General features: G+C 44.8%; 1 protein-coding gene across 2 annotated transcripts in view; it reads right to left on the reverse strand.

Annotated features, from left to right (window-relative positions):
• SEC22C (SEC22 homolog C, vesicle trafficking protein) overlaps positions 1–14,776 on the reverse strand; it is a 36,153-nt gene extending 21,377 nt beyond the window's left edge. Inside the window, exons 1-4 of one of the 2 annotated variants that reach the window (XM_087893130.1) lie at positions 14,677–14,776; positions 10,860–11,069; positions 4,637–4,800; positions 1,946–2,125 (exon numbers count right to left, since the gene is read on the reverse strand). In XM_087893130.1, coding sequence (XP_087749256.1) covers positions 1,946–2,125; positions 4,637–4,800; positions 10,860–11,041 — 526 coding nt within the window. In that variant the 5' untranslated portion in view covers positions 11,042–11,069; positions 14,677–14,776. The remainder of the gene's footprint in view (positions 1–1,945; positions 2,126–4,636; positions 4,801–10,859; positions 11,070–14,676) is intronic. The other variant, XM_087893131.1, reaches the window with a different exon arrangement.
• Between the last annotated feature and the right edge of the window lie 5,877 nt (positions 14,777–20,653).

Consider the following 20,653-nt stretch of genomic DNA (forward strand, 5'->3'; position numbering starts at 1 on the left):
GTGCCGGAAACCCAAACACCAGCTGGCTGGCATGCACATACCAGTTTTTCTGGCTATTTTTTTGGCCATTTTCAGGCTGTTTTGGGGGGCGTTTTCAGGTCATTTTTCGGGCTGTTTTCCAGCCGTTTTTTGAGCCATTTTCAGGGCATTTTTTGGGCCGTTTTTCAATAACCAGCTGGTGACGGCAGGCGTTCCCACAGACAACCATCACGGTGTTAGGGTGTAGGTATATACATATGTATGTATGTAGCATATCTACATGTGTGTTATGTATGTGTACACGTTTGAGAATTTCATTTTTAACGTGTGCCAGAGTGCCCACAGTAAAAAAAATGACAGTAAAGTTTATCTTATCTATCTTTGATAGATAATCTTTGACTTAAGACCACAACTGAACCCAAAATTTCCATTGCTAAGCAAAACAATTAAGTGAATTTTGCTCAAGGTGACGACTTTTCTTGCCAGTTAAGTCAATCACTGCAGCTCCTAAACTGATCATTCCCGCAGTTATTAATCCCTGCAGTTGTTTTTTTTTTTTAAGTTTTTTATTATTTTTTCAAAACATAAACATAAACCACATTTTTTCAAAACAAAGCTTTTGATCCGGTCACAAATTAATACAAATCACTAACAAATCTTAATTTTCAATTAACACAACTTAATATTTTACTCAGTTATTTCCCTTATCTATTTAACTATGCCATTATCCCCAAAAACCCATTGCTTAAATCTTAAATCCTAACCAATTATAATTCCATTTTTCTCTTTCATTTGCTTAGATGGATATATTTTAACAATATAAATCATCACAATCATTATAAACATTCATAAAGTAATTAATTCCAACATAATCATTTTAGTTTTACTAATGAACTCAACATTTATAGTCTTCATTTCTGTTATTAAACCTAACTTGGTTAGGTTTATTAAACCTAACTGCACCCTGGTGGTGCAGCAGACTAAAGCACTGTTATTAACATCAACTGTTAATATAAATATACAAAAGAATGAAGGCTATTGCTTAACGCATTGTAAGCCGCCCTGAGTCTCCGGAGAAGGGCGGCATATAAATCAAATTTTAAAAAAACTTATTCATTTCATTTTAACTATTAATCTCAACATACTCCTCCTGATTTGGCTAACCCTGCAGTTGTTAATTCCTGCAATTGTTAATCCCTGCAGTTGTTCTATTAGTTTTTGTTTTTTTTAAATTTATTTTTATATGCCGCCCTTCTCCAGAGACTCAGGGTGGCTTACACTGCGTTAAGCAATAGCCTTCATACTTTTGTATATTTATACAAAGTCAGCTTATTGCCCCCACAAACTGGGTCCTCATTTTACCTACCTTAGAAAGGATGGAAGGCTGAGTCAACCTTGAGCCTGGTGAGAATTGAACTTGCAGTAATTGCAGACATCTGGATGTTAAATGCTGCCTTAGTAGGAGGCATTAGCCTCCTACACTACTCAGGCTCTTAGTAACAAAGTTGTTAAGTGAAGCTGCTTTCTCATTCACTCTGCTTGCCAGAAGATCACAAAAGGGAACCAGATGACGCCGGGACATTGCAACGAGTGAGTTGCCAAGCATCCGAATATAAATCATGTGACTTCAGGGACGCAGTAGTGGTCATAACTGTGAAAAACAGCTCTAAATCCCTTTTTTTCAGTACTCTTGTAACTTCGGTCACTAAATGACCAGCTGTAATTCGAGGACTACAGTAACAGAATTTCGGAAGCCTATCTGTTTTATTTCCCTTCATTATAACCCAGTGAGTTAAGGAAAGAGTTAATCTGAGCTTTGTTCCAAAGTTGTTAAATTAGATTAAATCAGGGATTAAGGCAGGGTTTTTGCCTCTGCATACTTTCTTCAAGATGCCCATCTCTGTGGCTCTCAACCGGTGATGGGATGAGAAGGAAAAAACTCAACCCGCAATGTAAGGTAACTCACCTGTCTCGAGGTGGGCTTCCGCCCGGCCGTTCACCATCCCGTTGACCAATTCCATGTCTTCCCAGCTGACGAGGGCCGGGGGTCGCAAGCGAAGGTCCTCCTGCATCTTGGCCACGTCGCACTTTGGCTGAGCGCAGTTGGTGTGATTAAACTGGTTTTGGGTTTTCTGGATGACACGGTCTGCGGCAAAGAGACAACAAGAGCTTCCTCTAAAAAGAAGAAAATATCGGTGTGTGCTTCGCGAAGGCGCACCGAAGGAGTTTGGTATCTTACAGGGTCGAACCACATCTGGAGACTGGAGGTAGTCCTCGACTTGCGACCATAACGGAGCCCCGATGCTTCCGTTGCTAAGGGAGACATTTGTTTAGCGAGGTTTTTTTTTGACCAAGTTTACGACCGTCCTTGCTACAGTTGTTGAGTCAATCACTGCAGTTGTTAAACTAGTAACATAGTTAAGTGAATCTGGCTTTGCTTATCAGAAGGTCGCAAAAGTGGATCGCATGACTCCGGGGACACTGCAACGGTCATAAATTAGAGTCAGCGGCCTAGCATCCGAATTTTGATCACCTGAGCATGGTGGGATGCTGCAACGGTCGTTAAGTGTGAAAAACGGTCCCAAGTCAATTTTTCAGTGCTGTCGTAATTTCGGACAGCCACTAAACGAACTGTTGTAAGTCAAGGACTATCTGAAAACCTGAAAGATCAGGTTAGGGACAGATCCTCATAGAGAAAATCTAAGCGACTTTTAAGGCTCGACCATCACTTGATGGCTTAGGACCAAAATTGGAAATCAGAAATTTCACTGCGAAGCAAGGAGGTGATTAGGTCAGCTGCACACAATTCTTTTAACCTTTTTGACCTTTGACCTAAGCAAAACACTGCAGCTGTTAGAGGTGGATCACGTGGTTGTTAAGTGAATTCAGCCTCCCCCACTGACTTTGCTTCCGAGAAGCTGGCTGGGAAGGTCGCAAATGGAGGTCGCGTAATCCCAGCATTCTGCAACCATCGTAACTGTTGTTCCCATATGACTATTGCAATATGAGTATTGATGGTTCTTCGTTCATTCATTCATTGATTGATTCATTCATTGATTCATTCATTCATTTATTGGTTCGCATTATATGCCGCCCTTCTCCGGAGACTCAGGGCGGTTTACAATGCGTTAAGCAATAGCCTTCATACTTTTGTATATACCTTCTTAGTAGGGCTTTCGCCCCCCCCCTAAGCGGTGTTCTTTTTTATACAAAGTCAGCTTATTGCCCCCACAATTCAGGTCCTCATTTTACTTACCTCGGAAGGATGGAAGACTAAGTCAATCTTGAGCCTGGTGAGATTTGAACTTACAGTAATTGCAGACAGCTGGTGCTACTTAACAGTGCTTTAGTCTGCTGCGCCACCAAGGCTCTTATATATTAGCAGTGACTAATTGCTAAAACTAAAAGTATCTGTAGCTCAGAGAGGAACTCTGTGGTCTTTGGGTCTCTCCGGGCTGGGTGGGTTTTCTTGCAGACATTTCAATGACCCAACTAGGTAACATCATCAGTGTTAGAAAGGGGTGGGGTTTGCAGAGTGGAGGAAAAGAGTGGGGGGGGGAGGAGGAGGAGAACTGTGGAGTCTTGGGTGCTCCCTGAGCTTGGTGATTTTCTTGCAGGTGTTTCATGACCAAACTAGGTAACATCATCAGTGCTAGAAGGAAGGGGAGATTGAAGACAGGAGGAGGAGGAGGACAACAACTGGGGGAGGAGGAGGAAAGGACTGGGGGATCCTCGGTGCTCTCTGAATTTGATTGTTTTCTTGCAGATGTTTCATGACCCAGCTAGGTAACATCATCGGTGTGAGGCAGTTTGGACTTTTCTCCGTTTATATACAGTAACTTTCCCTGCCAATGTTGGCGTAGGTGTGGTTTCCTCCTTGGTAATCCCTTGATGAAGGAGCCTTGGTGGTGCAGCGGACTAAAGTGCTGTTAAGTAGCACTTAGCTGCCAGCTGCCTGCAATTACTGCGAGTTCAAATCTCACCAGGCTCAAGGTTGACTCAGCCTTCCATCCTTCCGAGGTAGGTAAAATGAGGACCCGGATTGTGGGGGGCAATAAGCTGACTTTGTATAAAAAAGGACACCGCTTGGTGGGGGCCCAAAAGCCCTACTAAGCAGGTATATACAAAAGTATGAAGGCTGTTGCTTAACGCATTGTAAGCCACCCTGAGTCTCTGGAGAAGGGCGGCATATAAATCGAACCAATAAAATAATAAAAATAAATAATAAATGAAAGTATTGTTTTGTGCTTGATTGTTTGTCTGGTATTAATCCATGCTTATCTGTGTTTAGTCCTTAGTGTGGAGTTTGGTTGCCTTCTTGCAGACATTTGATGAGCCAAGTAGGTAATATCATCGGTGCTAGAGGAGGAGGGGGTCAGAGGAGGAGGAGGAGGAGGAGGAGGAGGGGGGGGAGGAGGAAGAGGAGGACAATGACAACTGTAGGATCTTTGGTGCTCTCTGAGCCTGGTTGCCTTCTTACAGACATTTCACGACCCAACTAGCTAACATCATCAGGGCCAGACGTGATTCTATGAAACGTCTGCAAGAAAACAACCAAGGTAAGGGAGCACCAAGCACCTCACGGCAATGACACGCTAAATTCCCTCCGCCCCACATCCCCAGAAGAGAAAGACACAAAGGCAAATCAACAACGTACCGAATTCAAGGAAAGCGTACGGCCTGGAAGCCAGGCTGACACAGGTGGCATTGTAGGACATGGCAAATTTAGACCGGATCTCTTCCAGAAAACAAAAAGCCATCACTGCTGGATAACTGCTGACGGCAATGCAGGTACAGGAGACACCTCCAGAGGTGTGGAAGCTGAGAAAGAAAAGAGCTAGGATTAACCTCAGGGAGTACAATGGGGGACCACAAGGAAAGGACGGATTTTTCTGTGTGTGTGTAAATAAAGGAAGATGTTTCATAGCAGGGGAGATCCTATGGAAAATCCTCACCTGTCTACAGGTAAGAGGCTGATACAGCAACATAAATTTGGGGTTCAATTGTGGCTATAATTTGGGGACTCCAATGTACAGGAAATCCTCAACTAACAACAGTTTGTTTAGTGACTGTTCAGACTTACAATGGCACTGAAAAAAGTGACTTATGACCGTTTTCCACACTAATGACCGTCGCAACATCCCCCCAGGGTCACATGACCAAAATTCGGGCTCTTTTGACATTTGGTTCCTATTTATGAACAGTGGCAGTGTCCAGAAGTCACGCGATCATCTTTTTTGCGACCTTCTGACGAACAAGGAAGGTCAATGGCGAAGCCGGATTGACTTAATAAACTGTGTTACTAACTTTAACAACTTCAGCGATTCGCTTAACGAAAGTGGCAAGAGAAGTCGTGAAATGGGACAAACTCACTTAACGCATGGTCACTCATAGCCTCGTCACCTCCCGCCTGGACTATTGTAATGCTCTCTACATGGGGCTCCCCTTGAGGAGCACCCGGAGGCTCCAACTGGCGCAGAGTGCGGCCGCGCGGGTGGTAATGGGAGCGTCATGGCGCTCCCATGTAACACCTCTCCTGCGCGAGCTGCACTGGCTCCCGGTGGTCTTCCGGGTGCGCTTCAAGGTTTTGGTTACCACCTTTAAAGCGCTCCATGGCTTAGGGCCTGGTTATTTACGGGACCGCCTACTACCACCAATAGCCTCCCACCGGCCAGTACGCTCTCATAGAGAGGGACTCCTCCGGGTGCCGTCAGCCAAACAGTGTCGACTGGCGGCCCCCAGGGGGAGAGCCTTCTCTGTGGGGGCACCTACTATCTGGAACGAGCTCCCCCCGGAGATACGGAGGATCCCGGATCTGCGTTCCTTCCGCCGTGCTGTGAAAACCTTTTTATTCCATCAAGCGGGCTTGGCCTGATCTCTTCCCTTTTTAAATACGTAAATTTTAATCTGTTTTTAAATTATTGGGGCATTTTAATTTGTCTGGGCCAAATAATTTAATTTGATTTTATCGGGTTTTTAAATTTTGTGTATTTATGTATTTTATTGTTGGCTGTTCACCGCCCTGAGTCCTTCGGGAGTAGGGCGGTATACAAATCAAATAAACCTAAACCTAAACCTAAACCAATGTCTCATTTAACGACATAAATAAATGTTGGGCTCAGTTGTGTCTGTTAAGTCAAGAACTCCTTGTAATAGATGAATTTCTATTTTCCGATGCTAGATGGTGCAATGGTTTTATGATTATATCTGCAGAATGTGTATTTATTTATTTATTTATTTATTTATTTATTTATTTATTTATTTATTTATTTATTATATTTCTATACCGCCTTTCTCCCGTAGGACTCAAGGCGGTGTACAGTCAAGAAAAATATAGACACACAAACATCATAAAATTGCTAATTAAAATTATTACTTAGTTTGGTCGATCAAATAAAACCCAGAATTAGATAACATTTAAAAAATCATTCACATGTTTGTATGTTTAGCCCCGCCTGTTGGAACATCAGGGTCTTGAGGGCACGGTGGAAAGCACGGAGATCAGGGATATTCCGTATTTCCGGGGGCAGTTCATTCCAAAGGGTTGGAGCCCCCACAGAGAAGGCCCTCCCCCTGGGAGTCGCCAGTCGACATAATTTGACTGACGGTACCCTGAGTAGTCCCTCCCTGTGAGAACGAACTGGTCGGTGGGAGGCTATTGGTGGCAAAAGACGGTCTCGTAGGTACCCAGGTCCTAAGCCATGGAGCGCTTTAAAGGTGATAAATAACACCTTGAATCGCACCCGGAAGACCACCGGGAGCCAGTGCAGCTCGCGTAGGAGAGGTGTTACATGGGCGTAACGAGCTGCGCCCATAATCACCCCGCACGGCTACGTTCTGGACCAGTTGGAGCCTCCGGGTGCTTTTCAAGGGGAGCCCCATTGCGGCACCCCACTGACCCTTGCGGCACCCCACAAATAAGGTGCCTCGAGGTCGACCTCTGCTCCCCTGCCAACACAAACTGCGAACGGTCAGAGAGGAAGGAGGAGAACCACCGAAGCATGGTGCCCCCTATTCCTAACCCCTCCAGCCGGTGCAGTAAGATACCATGGTCGATGGTATCAAAAGCCACTGAGAGATCTAATAGGACCAGGATAGACGAGCAACCTCTGTCCCAAGCCCTCCAGAGATCATCCACCAATGCGACCAATGCCGTTTCCGTGCTGTATCGTGACCTGAAGCCCGACTGGAACGGATCCAGATAGACAACTTCATCCAGGTATCGGGGTAGTTGTCACGCCACCACACTCTCAACAACCTTCGCAACAAAGCAAAGATTGGAGACTGGACGATAATTTGATAATATAGCCGGGTCCAGGGAAGGCTTCTTGAGGAGGGGCTTCACAACCGCCTCTTTCAAGGCGGCGGGAAAGACACCCTCACTCAGAGAAGCATTTATAATCCCCTGGAGCCAGCCTCGTGTAACCTCCCGGGAGGCCAGTACCAACCAGGAGGGACACGGGTCCAATAAACATGTGGCAGCGTTAAGCTTGCCCATAATCCTGTCCACATCCTCAGGAGCCACAGAGTCAAACTCTTCCCAGATAACGCTCTCAAGACCTGCCCCCGTCTCCTCCCCTGGATCTATCCAATCGGAGTCCAGGCCTTCCCGAATCTGAGCGACTTTATCATGCAGGAATTGTACAAAATCCTCAGCTCGACCCTTTAAGGGATCTTCCCGTACCTCCAACTGAAGTAGGGAGTGGATCACCCTAAACAGCGCAGCTGGGCAGTTCTCTGCAGATGCAATAAGAGCGGAGAAGTAGCTAGACTTCGCCGCTCTTATCGCCACTAGGTAGATCTTAATATAAGATCTCACCTGTGTTCGGTCAGATTCAGATCGGCTTGTCCTCCAATCGCTCTTCAGGCGTCTTTTCCGATGCTTCATCTCTCTCAGCTCCTCGGAAAACCAAGGAGCTAGACGAGATCGGCATCGGGTCAGAGGCCGCAAAGGCACAACGCGGTCCAAGGCCCCAGTAGCCGCCCTGTCCCAGGCGACCACCAGGTCCTCAGTCGAGTTGTGAGCCAGAGTCTCAGGAAATGGCCCAAGCTCCATCAAGAACCTTTCGGGGTCCATCAGGCGCCTGGGACGGAACCATTTGGTTGGTTCCGTCTCCCTGCAGTGGGTGGAAGTGACTTGAAAGTCCATGTGAAGGAGAGAATGATCAGACCATGACAAGGGCTTGATGTCTATATCCCCTATTCTTAGATCATTCAGCCACTGATCAGAGACAAAAATCAAGTCCAGAGTGTGATTCCCCAAGTGGGTGGGGCCTTGAACTACCTGGGTCAGGTCCATGGCCGTCATGGAAGCCATGAACTCCTGAGCTATCTCTGACATCTCACCAGCGGATGGCAGGTTAAAATCCCCCATAACAATAAGTCTGGGGGTTTCCACCGCCACCCCGGCTATAATGTTGAGCAGCTCAGGCAGGACCGCTGTTACGTGGCAGGGAGCCAGGTACGCAATCAGTAGGCCCATCTGAATCCCCTGACCCCACTTCACAAGGAGGGACTCACATCCGGCTATCTGAGGAACAGTGGCCTCCCTCGGGCAAAGACTTTCTCTAATGATTGCTGCCACTCCCCCACCCCTTCCCTGAGTCCTTGGCTGATGGAATGCACGGAAACCTGGCGGGCACATTTCCACAAGGGGAACTCCTCCCTCCTGGCCTAACCAGGTCTCCGTAATCCCTGCCAGGTCAGCACCCCCCTCTGAAATAAGATCATGAATGAGGGGGGCTTTATTTACCACTGACCTGGCATTACATAACTTCAGCCGTAGACCCAGGGTCTGAGACTCTGAACAACCCGGGAAACGAGCAGTGCTTTGGGGGTCGGAGTGGGCAATCGCTCGTAAACAACGAGTGCGCACTCCCGAAACATAATATGGCCCCCTGCAGCTGTCATATCTGCCCCTCCCACTTACTATACTAATGGCCATCGCTTCATCCCCCTGCATCCTTGTCAGATTTCTGTCCCCATCCTCCCACCATGATTATCAGACCCATTTCCCCTTTCAGTGGATTTATGGATCCCCCCAGATCCATTCCCACAATCCCTCCCAGAACCCCTTCAAATAGAACTTAAAAGAGTTATCTAAAAACCCCCAAAGCCGTCGTTTTTTTGCAAACCACCTCTCAGGGTTCCAAAACCCGTCCTCAAGGGCGGCCCTTGATAACTGAGAGGGCCAGACATGCGAGAGGGGGGAATCTCGCAGTGCAAGGAGCTCCGCAGTTGAATACATCAAAGATAGGAGCGAGTTGAAGGAGATGAATTTTTATTGCTTGATGAATTGGTAACTTTCTGAGCAATAGCACTAGCCCTTAGACTTATATACCGCTTCATAGTGCTTTTACAGCCCACTTCTAAGAGGTTTACAGAGTCAATCTCCTGCCCCCAACAATCTGGCTCCTCATTTTACCCACCTCGGAAGGATGGAAGGCTGAGTCAACCTTGAGCTGGTCAGGATCGAACTCCAGAAAATTGGCGAGTCAGCCTGCAATACTGCATTCTAACCACTGGGAGGACAATAGCACTTAAGACTTACATACCGCTTCATAGTGCTTTTACAGCCCACTTCTAAGAGGTTTACAGAGTCAATCTCTTGCCCCCAACAATCTGGCTCCTCATTTTACCCACCTTGGAAGGATGGAAGGCTGAGTCAACCTTGAGCCGGTCAGGATCGAACTGCTGGCGGTGGGCAGTGAGTTAGCCCTGGAGTGCTGCATTCTAACCACTGAGCCACCACGGCACTGGATTGTGTGTACAGGTAGTCCTCGACTTACAACAGTTCATTTAGTGACCATTCAAAGTTACAACAGCACTGAAAAAAGTGACTTAGGACCATTTTTCACACTTACGACCGTTGCAGCCTCCCCATGGTCACGCAATCAAAATTCACACGCTTGACAAGTGCTTCCTATTTATGATGGTCGCAATGTCCCAAGGTCACATGATCCCCTTTGCAAAGACAAGCAAAGACAACAGGCTATGCCCAGATTCACTTAACAACTGTCTTACTAATTTAACAACTGCAACGATTCACTTAACAAACTGTGGCCAAAAAAAGAAAAAGGTTGTAAAATGGGGGCGAAGCTCAATTTTTTTTTATTTTTATTTTTTATTTTTTTTTTAAATTTGATTTATATGCCGCCCTTCTCCAGAGACTCAGGGCGGCTTACAATGTGCTCAGCAATAGCCTTCATCTTTTTGTATATTTATACAAAGTCAGCTTATTGCCCCCACAAACTGGGTCCTCAATTTACCTACCTTAGAAAGGATGGAAGGCTGAGTCAACCTTGAGCCTTGGCGAAATTCGAACCTGCAGTAATTGCAGGCATCTGGTCTTAATAACCAGCTTAATAACAGGGTGCCTTAAACCACTGTACTATCAAGGCTCAAGCCAATTAGCAAGCGTTTCACAGCCACATTAATTTTTGTCTCACACAGATTATTATCAAGTATGGACTAAGTGGTACGATTGGCTCAAGATTAGGGAAAGTAAAAGTGAATAAATGAAGTGACAAATGTGTAAAATACTGTAAATGAATAAAACTGGGAACAAAGGGACGATAAAGATAATAAAGGATGAGAAAAATGGGAAAATGTAGAAAATAGAAAGTAAGAGGAACGAAACTGATATGTGAAAAGAAACACATATTGTGTGTTTGTGTTTTGAATGTTGTGTTGTGTTATTCTAAAATTAATTTTAAAAAATTATATATATAAAAAAATCCATCTCAGTTGTGGCCGTAAGCTGAGGACTACCTGTATTTATTCACTCTTTCGTTAAGTCAATCAGAATGAATGACCGAAGCGACACACAAAACAATATAACGAATGAATAAAACCGGACTGTATAATAAAGCATGGCTTACTGTATACTGAGATCACGTTCTTTGGCCGTGCCCCGTTCTGGATATTGTGTCAGGACGGAGGACAGGATGTTGAGTCTCTTCCTGCATTCCAAAAAATGAGGGTCTAGGTGGAAGTCACTGGAGGCCGAGAGGTGAAGTCCGTCCTTTATCCGCACCACGCATGTGAAAAGGATCATGGACATCCTCCGCGGGAGAACTCATGGGGACATCCTGGAAAAAAGGAATTTGAGACAATCCGGGTCCGTGTTGCTCTTCAACCCGTTGATACAGATCAAAATAAATACAGGTGGTCCTCCATTTACGATGATTGGTTTAGAGCAGGAGTGTCAAACTCAAGGCCAGGGATCTGGCCCGCGGGGAACTTAGATCTGGCTAGCGGGGCCGACCTGGAAAGAACTGGCCCTCAGTGCCTCTGCCAGTGGAAACGGAGCTCAGGAGGGCCCTCCCAAGCTCAGTTTTCGCTGGCAGAGGGTTGCAGGAGGCGGTCGCAGCCGAAAACGGAGTTCAGGAGCCTGTTTTCGCGGGCAAAGGACTTGGGCCTCCACAGGCGCCCCCGACACGAGCGACGTCGAGCAGGCCACCACCACCCCAGCCATACCACCGTCATCCCCCCCCCAAAGTCAAACACAACCCTGATGCGGCACTCAATGAAATTGATTTTGACCCCCGTGTTTTAGAGAGTTACAGCTGTTCATTTACTGACGATTCAAAGTTATACTGAAAAATTGACTTACAACCGGTTTTCACACTTAAGACCGTTGCGGCATCCCTGCGGGTACGTGATCGAAATACGGAGTCGTGGCAACTGACTCGTATTTGTAACGGTGGCAGTGCCCCAGGGGTCGTGGGACCTTTGCGACCTTCTGACGAGCAAAGCCAATGGGGAAGCCAGATTCGCTTAACAACCGTGTTGGTAACTTAACAACTGCAGCGATTCAATTTAACGACGGTGGCAGAAAAAGACCGTAAAATGAGCGAAAACTTGCTGAACAACGGTCTTGCTTAGCCGTAGAAATATTGAGCCTCGACTGCCAAGGATTATTGTGAAGGCTTACAAAGAGAAGCCACCAATATAAATGCAGAAAAACACCTTGAAACGAAGATGGAACACGACGATTTTAAAAATTGACATTAAGGGGGAAAAAAAACCCTTTGTTTGGTGCTGGAGCGATGCGTTCCTAAGCCAGGCTCTCTGGAGAGAGTCACAACTCAGAAGTTGTTGAATTGTAGAGGAAGTAGGCAGTCATATAGTGACCAGGTTTAACTCTCTGCTCAATATAGTCCTTGACTTACACCCAAAATTGGGACCAGAATGTGGTCACATGACCCCGGGATACTGCAACCATCATAAATATCAGCCAGAGGCCAAGCATCCAAATTTTGATCCTGTGACTGCAGAGATGCTGCAAGGGTCATTAAGTGTGAAAAATTATCATAACGTCAACTTTTTCAGTGCTGTTCTAACTTTGGTCACTAAATGAATGGGTTGTTAAATCGAGGACTACCCGTATATCTGCAGATAAGCCTATCCACAGATAAGTTGAACCTCATACTGTGGGTGTACAAGTTGTCCTCGGCTTACGACCGACCGTAAGTGGGCCCAAAATTTATTTAGCTAAGTGAGAAATTTGTTAAGTGAATTTTGCCCCATTTTACGACCTTTCTTGCCACAGTTGTTAAGTGAATCTGGCTTCCCCACGGCCGTGTGAAAAACGGTCATAGATTATCTTTTTCCAGTGCCATTTGAACAGTCACTAAATGAATTGTTGTAAGTTGAGGTCCATCTGTATTTTGGAAGCTAAACTTTCTTGGGGTATCCGCAGGTCATTCTCAGCCCAGCACTCTTCACAGGGTTGTTGTTGTGGGGAAAATCAAAGGAGGGAGAAGTAAGGGGTATGTTGGCTGCTTTGAATTGTTTATAAAAATAATAAAGTTGGTGAATAAATTAAACGACTAAATAAGCATATACAGTTAAGTAATTGTAACATCGCCGTAATTTTTTTTAAAAAGGAATTAAAGACCCATAAAGAAAACATACCATTTTGATTTCAAGCCTCAAAGCATATCAAGCAGAATAGCTGCCTTTTATCTAATCTTACAAGTTAAAAAAATAATGATGAGTACACCAGGTTGTCCAAAGTTCCAGCCCTATCACTACAAATGTTGTCTTCTCTCCCTGACCTGCAATGACCTCCATTCAGACGGTTGCATCAACTCCTATTCAGCCTCCTCCTAGGATCCTGAAATGTCTCAAAATTATTTATTATTTCTTCTTCTTATTTACAGGTAAGTCCTCAACTTATGATCAAAAAGAAAACCCCCAAAACTTCTGTTTCTAAACCAACCAATGATTTGAGATCTGCCCCATTTTACGGCCTTTCTCGCCTTAAGCTGTTATTAAAAGTTAGTCAGATGGTCATTAAGCGAATCTGGCTTCCCACTTGACTTTTGCTGGTTAGAAGGTTGCCAGAGAGGGATCAAGTGACCCTGGGGACATTGCGACCGTCATAAACATGAGTCACTTTACAGTTAAAGCAACCTTGGAGAGTTTGATCAGATGACAGTTGTTAAGTGGAAGAAAACCAACGTAATTAATTTTTTTTCCAGTGCTGCTATAACTTCGAAGGGTCAATCAACTATTGTTAAGGACTACCTCATTTGTTTAATAAATAAATAATTTGGGTTGGAATATTCCAATCCATATATATATTTATTTTATTTTATTATTTTATTTATTTATTTTATTTTATTTTATTTATTTTATTTTAATTATTTATTATTTATTTAAATATATAAATACATTATTTGGTGACTGAGGGGAGGCATTTTTTTGTTTTTTTAAATTTGATTTATATGCCGCCCTTCTCCGGAGACTCAGGGCGGCTTACAATGCGTTAAGCAATAGCCTTCATCCTTTTGTATATTTTATACAAAGTCAGCTTATTGCCCCCACAAACTGGGTCCTCAATTTACCTACCTTAGAAAGGATGGAAGGCTGAGTCAACCTTGAGCCTTGGAGAGATTCGAACTTACTAATTGCAGACAGCTGGAGTTAAATTACAATGCATTAGTCTGTTGAGCTATCCAGGCTCCTTTTTGACATCATTTTTAAAAGCCCCACCATATAATAAACACCTATTTTTTAAAAAAAACACCCCCACCACCACCCCGCATCAACAATACAAGCCAATTCCAATGTTTTTTTTTTTTTATGAATACCATTAACACAATTTTTTTATTATTAATAATCTTGGAACAAACTACTTTTGTAGTCGCACTCTGAGGACTTCTCTGATTGGCAGACCAGCCCTTCTGGAGGGGGGAGGGGCACTTTCTGCCAAGTTTTGCTACGGGGGGGGGGCGGGGGGCTCTTACTTGCACCCAGGCCAAATGTGGCTCTTTTACAACCTGTGGACTTCAATTCCCAGAATTCCTGAGACAGCCAAGCTGTCTCAGGAATTCTGGGAGTTGAAGTCCACAGGTTGTAAAAAGAGCCACATTTGCCCACCCTTGTCCCAGGGCCAAGCTAGGCCGCGCATGCGCACTTTCTCCCACGTTTTGCTGTTGGGGCTCACTTGCACCTAGGCACAAGCTCAGCCGCGCATGCGCACTGGGCTGCAGCCAGGTACAGGGTGGCGGAGGTCCCAAACTGCCCTCCCTGCAACCGGGCGAGGCAAGGCTACAACACGGGCGTTCTGCGAGCCCCTCCGACTCCCCACCCGCTTGAACCCGGGGGGGGGGGCGAGACTCCCGGTTCCAGCCAGGAGAAGGGAGGAAAAAAAAAAGGCGTCAGCCCTTCCCGCAACGCCGCTCCCACCTCGCCCTCTCTCGCTTCTGGCCTCGCCGCCGCGTCGGAAGAGGCTGCTATCACAACAAACGCCTCCGCCCCGCCCACTTCCGGTCACAGAGATACGTCTGCGGCCGGAGAGGCTGAGGGTACCATAGAGAGGCGAGAGAGAGAGTCGCAAGCCTTGATAAATCTTAAGGGAGAGCACCATAGATAGATACCCACATAGATACCTACCGAAGTGCCAAAGATTGGGAAGGATATTTACTCGAGAGATGAAAATTGCTTTTTTTTTTGGCCAGGAAATTTAAAGCTCGCAGGCACGTTTCCCTCTTGTTAATTGTTATATCAGAAGTCTTCAAACTTGGCAGCTTTAAGACTTGTGGACTTCAACACCAGCATAGCTGGCTGGAGAATTCTGGGAGTTGAAGTCCACAAGTCTTAAAGCTGCCAAGTTTGAAGACCTCTGTGCTATATATTTACACCAGTGTTTCTCAACCTTGGCTGCTTCAAGAAGGGTGGACTTCAACTCCCAGAATTCCCTAGCTTGTCAGGATTAGAAAATAGTGATGTAGACCTTCTTCTCCTTCCTTCCTCTGTTATATTTTTTCTTTCTTCCTCCCTAATCAAAGTTTACTGTTTATTGTCATTGTACACAGTATACACAGTATATACCCATACAACGAAATTCACGTAACACCCATCCATCCATCCATCCATCCTCTAATTGTTTTCCTTCCTTCCTGTTCCTTTTACTTTCCTCCCTCCCTCCCGGCTTCCTCCCTCCCTCTCATTTCCCTCTCCACTCCTTCTCCTTCCTTCCTTCCTTCTATCCTTCCATCCATCCTCTAATTGTTTTCCTTCCTTCCTGTTCCTTTTACTTTCCTCCCTCCCTCTTGGCTTCCTCCCTTCCTCCCTCTCATTTCCTTCTCCCCTCCTTCTCCTTCCTTCCTTCCATCCTTCCATCCATCCTCTAATTTTGTTTTCCTTCCTTCCTTCCTTCCTGTTCCTTTTTCTTTTTCTTTCCTCCCTCTCGGCTTCCTCCCTCCCTCTCATTTCCTTCTCCCCTTGTTCTCCTTCTTTCCTTCCCCTCCTTCCCTCCATCCTCTAATTTTATGTTTTTCTTTCCTTCCTGTAATTTTTTCTTTCCTTCCTCCCTCCCTCCCTGCTTCCCTCCCTCCCTCTTTTCTTTTAAACCCCAAACCATTCAGAAGTCTGTGCGCCTTGGAGACATTTCATGTTTTGAAATCTTAAAAATAATAGCAATAACAAAAGTTCTTGGCTATTTAGGTTTCACTTAAATATAAAGGGGGGGGGGGTAATCATGGTCATACTTACAGGGAGTTCTGAAGATTCTGAAGAGACTGGATAGCTATATGTGAAAGATTTTTCCTATATATTGAGGACTGGGTTAGATGTTCTTAGGAGCTTATGGTTTCATGGAGCTACTTTCTTTATATCACACTACCATTATAAATCAGGGATTCAACTGAAATATTGTAAATACTTGCATTTACACCAAGAACCGTTTTAACAGAATTATCCGATCCTTCATTTGATTCTTCTGAGTGGTCAATTTTTCTCAGATTCTCAAAGCAATTAAAACTTTTGTTCAATGGAGTTTCTTTGAAAGGGCCAAGCTGGGAGAGATATGTAAACCGAATCATCATAAGTTTGAAATTAATACAGGAACTCCTCAAACATTAGTGATCATTCCAACCTACAACAGCACTGAAAAAGCGACTTACGACTGTTTTTCACATTTACAACCATTGCAGTGTCCCGTGGTCAGGTGATCAAAATTGAGACGCTTGGCAATTGACACACATTTATGACCATTGCGCTGTCCCGGAGTCATGTTTTTGCGATCTTTTGACAAGCAATGTCAATAGGGAAGCCGGTTTCACTTACAAACATGTTACTAACTTAGCAACAGCAGTAATTCCCTTAACTTTGGCAAGAAAGGACATAAAATAGGGTCAAAATTCACAGAACAACTGTCTCTCTTGACAACAGAAATTTGTTTGCAATGTGGCCTTTATATTAAAAAAATACTTGGAGCAGATTTCTGCAATGCTATGATATTCTACACAATGGATAAAGACCTTTATTTGGCATTTGAGCATGGGTTTTTTTTTTTGTAAAAGTTTTTATTTTTTCCCTTTACAACAAACATTTCGTCTTTCATTAATCAGTGTGTCGTCGCAGTACAATTTTTTTGGCATTTGATCATGTTAAAAAGAGGCCTTTGTTCCAGGTTAGGCAAGCAAGAACTTGAAGAGCAGATCTGATAATACACCTAAATTTAGCATTTCTAATCTCTGTCAAACAGTGCTTTTTTTCCATCACTGTTGCTGGTTCTCGAGCCGGGCAGTTGAATAACATACGTGAAAGCATTCATTGGAAATAAATTGTTTTCCTTCTTAAATAAATCAAACTTTGTACTGCTATCCAGGACCACTTCAGAAGACAGGAATCTTCTATCTGAATTCAAGGCAGAAATAATGAACATTTGTAGAACATTTACATAACCGAGGTGTCCTTGGTGCTCTCTGAGCTGAGTGGTTTTCTTGTAGACGTTTCTTTGACCCAATTATATAATTTACTTGGACTTCAGTAAGGCATTTGATAAAGTAGACCATAACCTACTACTCAGTGGTGAAATCTAAAATTTGTTACTACCGGTTCTGTGGCCATGGCTTGGTGGGGTGGGTGGGTAATGTGACTGGGTGGGCGTGGCCATTTTTTTTTTTACTTTTAAAACCATTTTTTCTACAACCTCTTCGGTGTAGAGGTTGTAAAAAAATGCTTTCAAAAGGTCTGACGATCCCGGCTGAGTTGCCTGATCGACAGAGAGTTTTTTAAAAACCCTCTGCTGATCAGGCAACTCAGCTGGGATCATCAGAGCTTGGATCGTCAGAGGCATTTAAAAGAAAAAAAAACTTTTTTTCTTTTAAATAGCTCTGACGATCCCAGTTGAGTTGCCTGATTGCCGATCAGGCAACTCAGCTGGGATCATCAGAGCTGGGATCGAGAGAGGCATTTAAAAGAAAAAAAGTGTTTTTCTTTTAAATGCCTCTGACAAACCAAGCTGAGTTGCCTTGATTGGCAGAGGGTTTTTAAAAAATCCTCTGATGATCAGGCAATTCAGCTTGCATCGTCAGCACCATTTAAAAGAAAAAAAGCCTCTGATGATCGCGTGGCTCAGCTGGGCATGGGGGGGGGCAGGGATTTTTGCTACTGGTTCTCCAAACCACCCGCCTCCATCGCTACCGGATCGGGCGATCTAGTCTGAACCGGGAGCATTTCATCCCTGCTAATACTTGATAAAATAGAAAAAATGTCCTCAATGGAACTGCATCTACATGGAGGAAAGTATGCAGTGGGAAACTCCAAGGCTCTGTTTTAGACCCAGTGCTCTTCAACATTTTCATTAATGATTTGGACGAGGGGATAGCCAGTTGTCTGAAATGGTATGGGGCTTCCTGCCTGAGCAGTGGGTTGGACTAGAAGGCCTTCAAAGTCCCTTCCAACTCTAGTATTCTGTTATTCTGGTGTTGGAAGAAATGTCCATCTGGGTTCAGTTCCAAGTGGGAAGAAAGACACTGGAAACATGGAGGCTGATTGGAAAGATGGTTTAATGGTGGACAGGACCACATGGGTAGCTGACCACATGGAGTGGAGAGTGCAGGGCCGGATTTTCCTATAGGCTAACTAGGCTTCAGCCTAGGGCTTCAAGATCAAGAGGGGCCTACATTCAAATTGTTAGCAAAATTAAAATTACACTTTCACTATAGGTGAAAAGGCCTCATAAGTGGAATAGCCTAGGGCCTCTTTTCATCTAAATCCGGCCCTGGGAGAGTGAGATATATTTATACCCTCTCTTGGGCTTTGAACTTGCTTCCTGTTCCTGTGAAAGAAATGTATTCTAATTGGTTGTCAGACTCCCATGGGCCATGCAGGGGTAACTTTGTAAGTTGTCTTGACTCCCAAGCTTAGTTGAATCTTGCTCGGTGATGTAATCTTCCCAGGTGCCATGGGGTGAGATGGGTAGAGGGCTAATCCTATTATGTCCTGAGGGTGAAGGTCTTTTGTGTTGTAGATAAGCTGGGCCAGCCTTTTGTCTTGTAGATAGGATGGCCCAGTCTTCCTGGGGCTATTAACAAAGGTGGGGGCTGCTTTCCAAGAGTATGTATCTCTTTTTCTCATCCAGGGAAGTATAATATTCTGCCTTTTTAATATTTCTTAGAATATTTCATTCTTCTAGGAGAAAGATGGGTACTAACTTTCTAGACTCTTAATGCATTAAAAATGAAATTTAAAAAGCTGTATGCACATATTATCTCCGCAGCGGATAGCATTATGATGACTGGATTTCAGCCAACGTAAATCTCTACCATAAATACAGTGATCATATATCCTTTATATTATAAAGGACCATTTGTTATTTCAGAAAGGGGACCTTTCAATTCATGGATTGATTGTTTTGGCTTTGCTTTTGAATCTTCCTTTGTCAAGTAAAGTTATCAACATAAACAATGAATGTTTTGTTATCCTTAAGAAACCTCTTTCAGCTTTGCCCTTTATTTTCCCCTCAAAAAAACACAGTCACTGTACAGGTAGTCTTTGACTTACAACCATTTGTTTACTGGCCATTAGAAGTTATAACAGCAGTGAAAAAAGAGAGCTATGACTCAGGGGTGGGTTCTACTTACCTTTACTACCGGTTTGCATTGCGCCCGTCCGCGCTCTCCTGCATATGCGCAGATCACCTATGATGACCAGGGACCAACTTACCATTACTACTGGTTCACAACGGGGCCGCGTGCTGTCTATGCGGTGCGCACACACACTTGCGGGAGAGCTCCGAAGACCAGCTGGGTCCCCTGAATTGCATGTATGCCCACCAGAGGCCCAAACACCAGCTGGGGCGCGCGCACATGCACAGCTGGAGGTGAGTTGTGCGACAGCTCATGTGCCCGGAAAGATGACTCTGTGTGCCACCTCTGGCATGCATGCCATAGGTTCACCATCATGGCCCTATTGCCTTACAAATTTACCTCCCACCTTTTCCTCATTAGCTTACTACTCTGGCTGTTGCAACCTATCCGAAGCAAGGGTGAAATCTACTTACCTTCCTTACCGGTTCGGAAGCGCACATGCGCAAAAGACCTTCTGCCCATGAACAAAACCTGTGCATGTGCAGAAAATAAAAAACACATTACTTCCTGGTTAAAACCAGGGAGTAATGACACCCAGGCAGGTGGGCGCAGCTTCGCTCCGACATTGCTACCGGATCGCCAAACCACCGACCAAGATCGCTACCAAACCGGACAATCCGGTCCGATCTGGGAGCATTTCACCCCGATCTGAAGCATCTAAAGTGACTACATTATCTCTGCCCCTGATTACATCCCCCATTACTCAAATTCTATCGCTCCCTGCCCTTATTTACAAATTACCTTTTATGGTCCTACTTCCTAGGGGTTCTCTAGAGCCGTGATGGCGAACCTATGGCATGCGTGACAGAAGTGGCACACAGCCCTCTCTGTGGACACACATGCCGTCACTAGCTGCTCTTCCAAGTTCTGCGGCACACGTGTGCTGGACACCTGTCCAGCGCACACGCATGCGATGGAACCCGGAAGAGCAGCTGGCTGCCGCACACATTTATTTATTTATTTATTAAATTTATATACCGCCCTATTCCTAAGGGACTCAGGGCGGTGAACAGCGAACGATAAAAATACATGTAATACAAATGTTAATAATAAAAAACCAATTAAAATATACTAAACATTCTGGTCCTAGATAATTCAAGACATCCCAGTTTAAAATAAAATCAAAAAGCAATATAAAGGGAAAGTTAGGCCAGGCCGGCCTGCTGAAACAGGAATGTTTTGAGGGCACGGCGGAAAGTGCGCAGATCCGGAATCTTCTGTATCTCTGGGGGGAGCTCGTTCCAGATGGTGGGTGCCCCCACAGAAAAGGCTCTCCCCCTGGGGGC

This window comes from Pantherophis guttatus, chromosome 4 (assembly GCF_059756535.1).
Source record: "Pantherophis guttatus breed Tessera chromosome 4, ASM5975653v1, whole genome shotgun sequence".
Lineage (NCBI taxonomy): Eukaryota > Metazoa > Chordata > Lepidosauria > Squamata > Colubridae > Pantherophis > Pantherophis guttatus.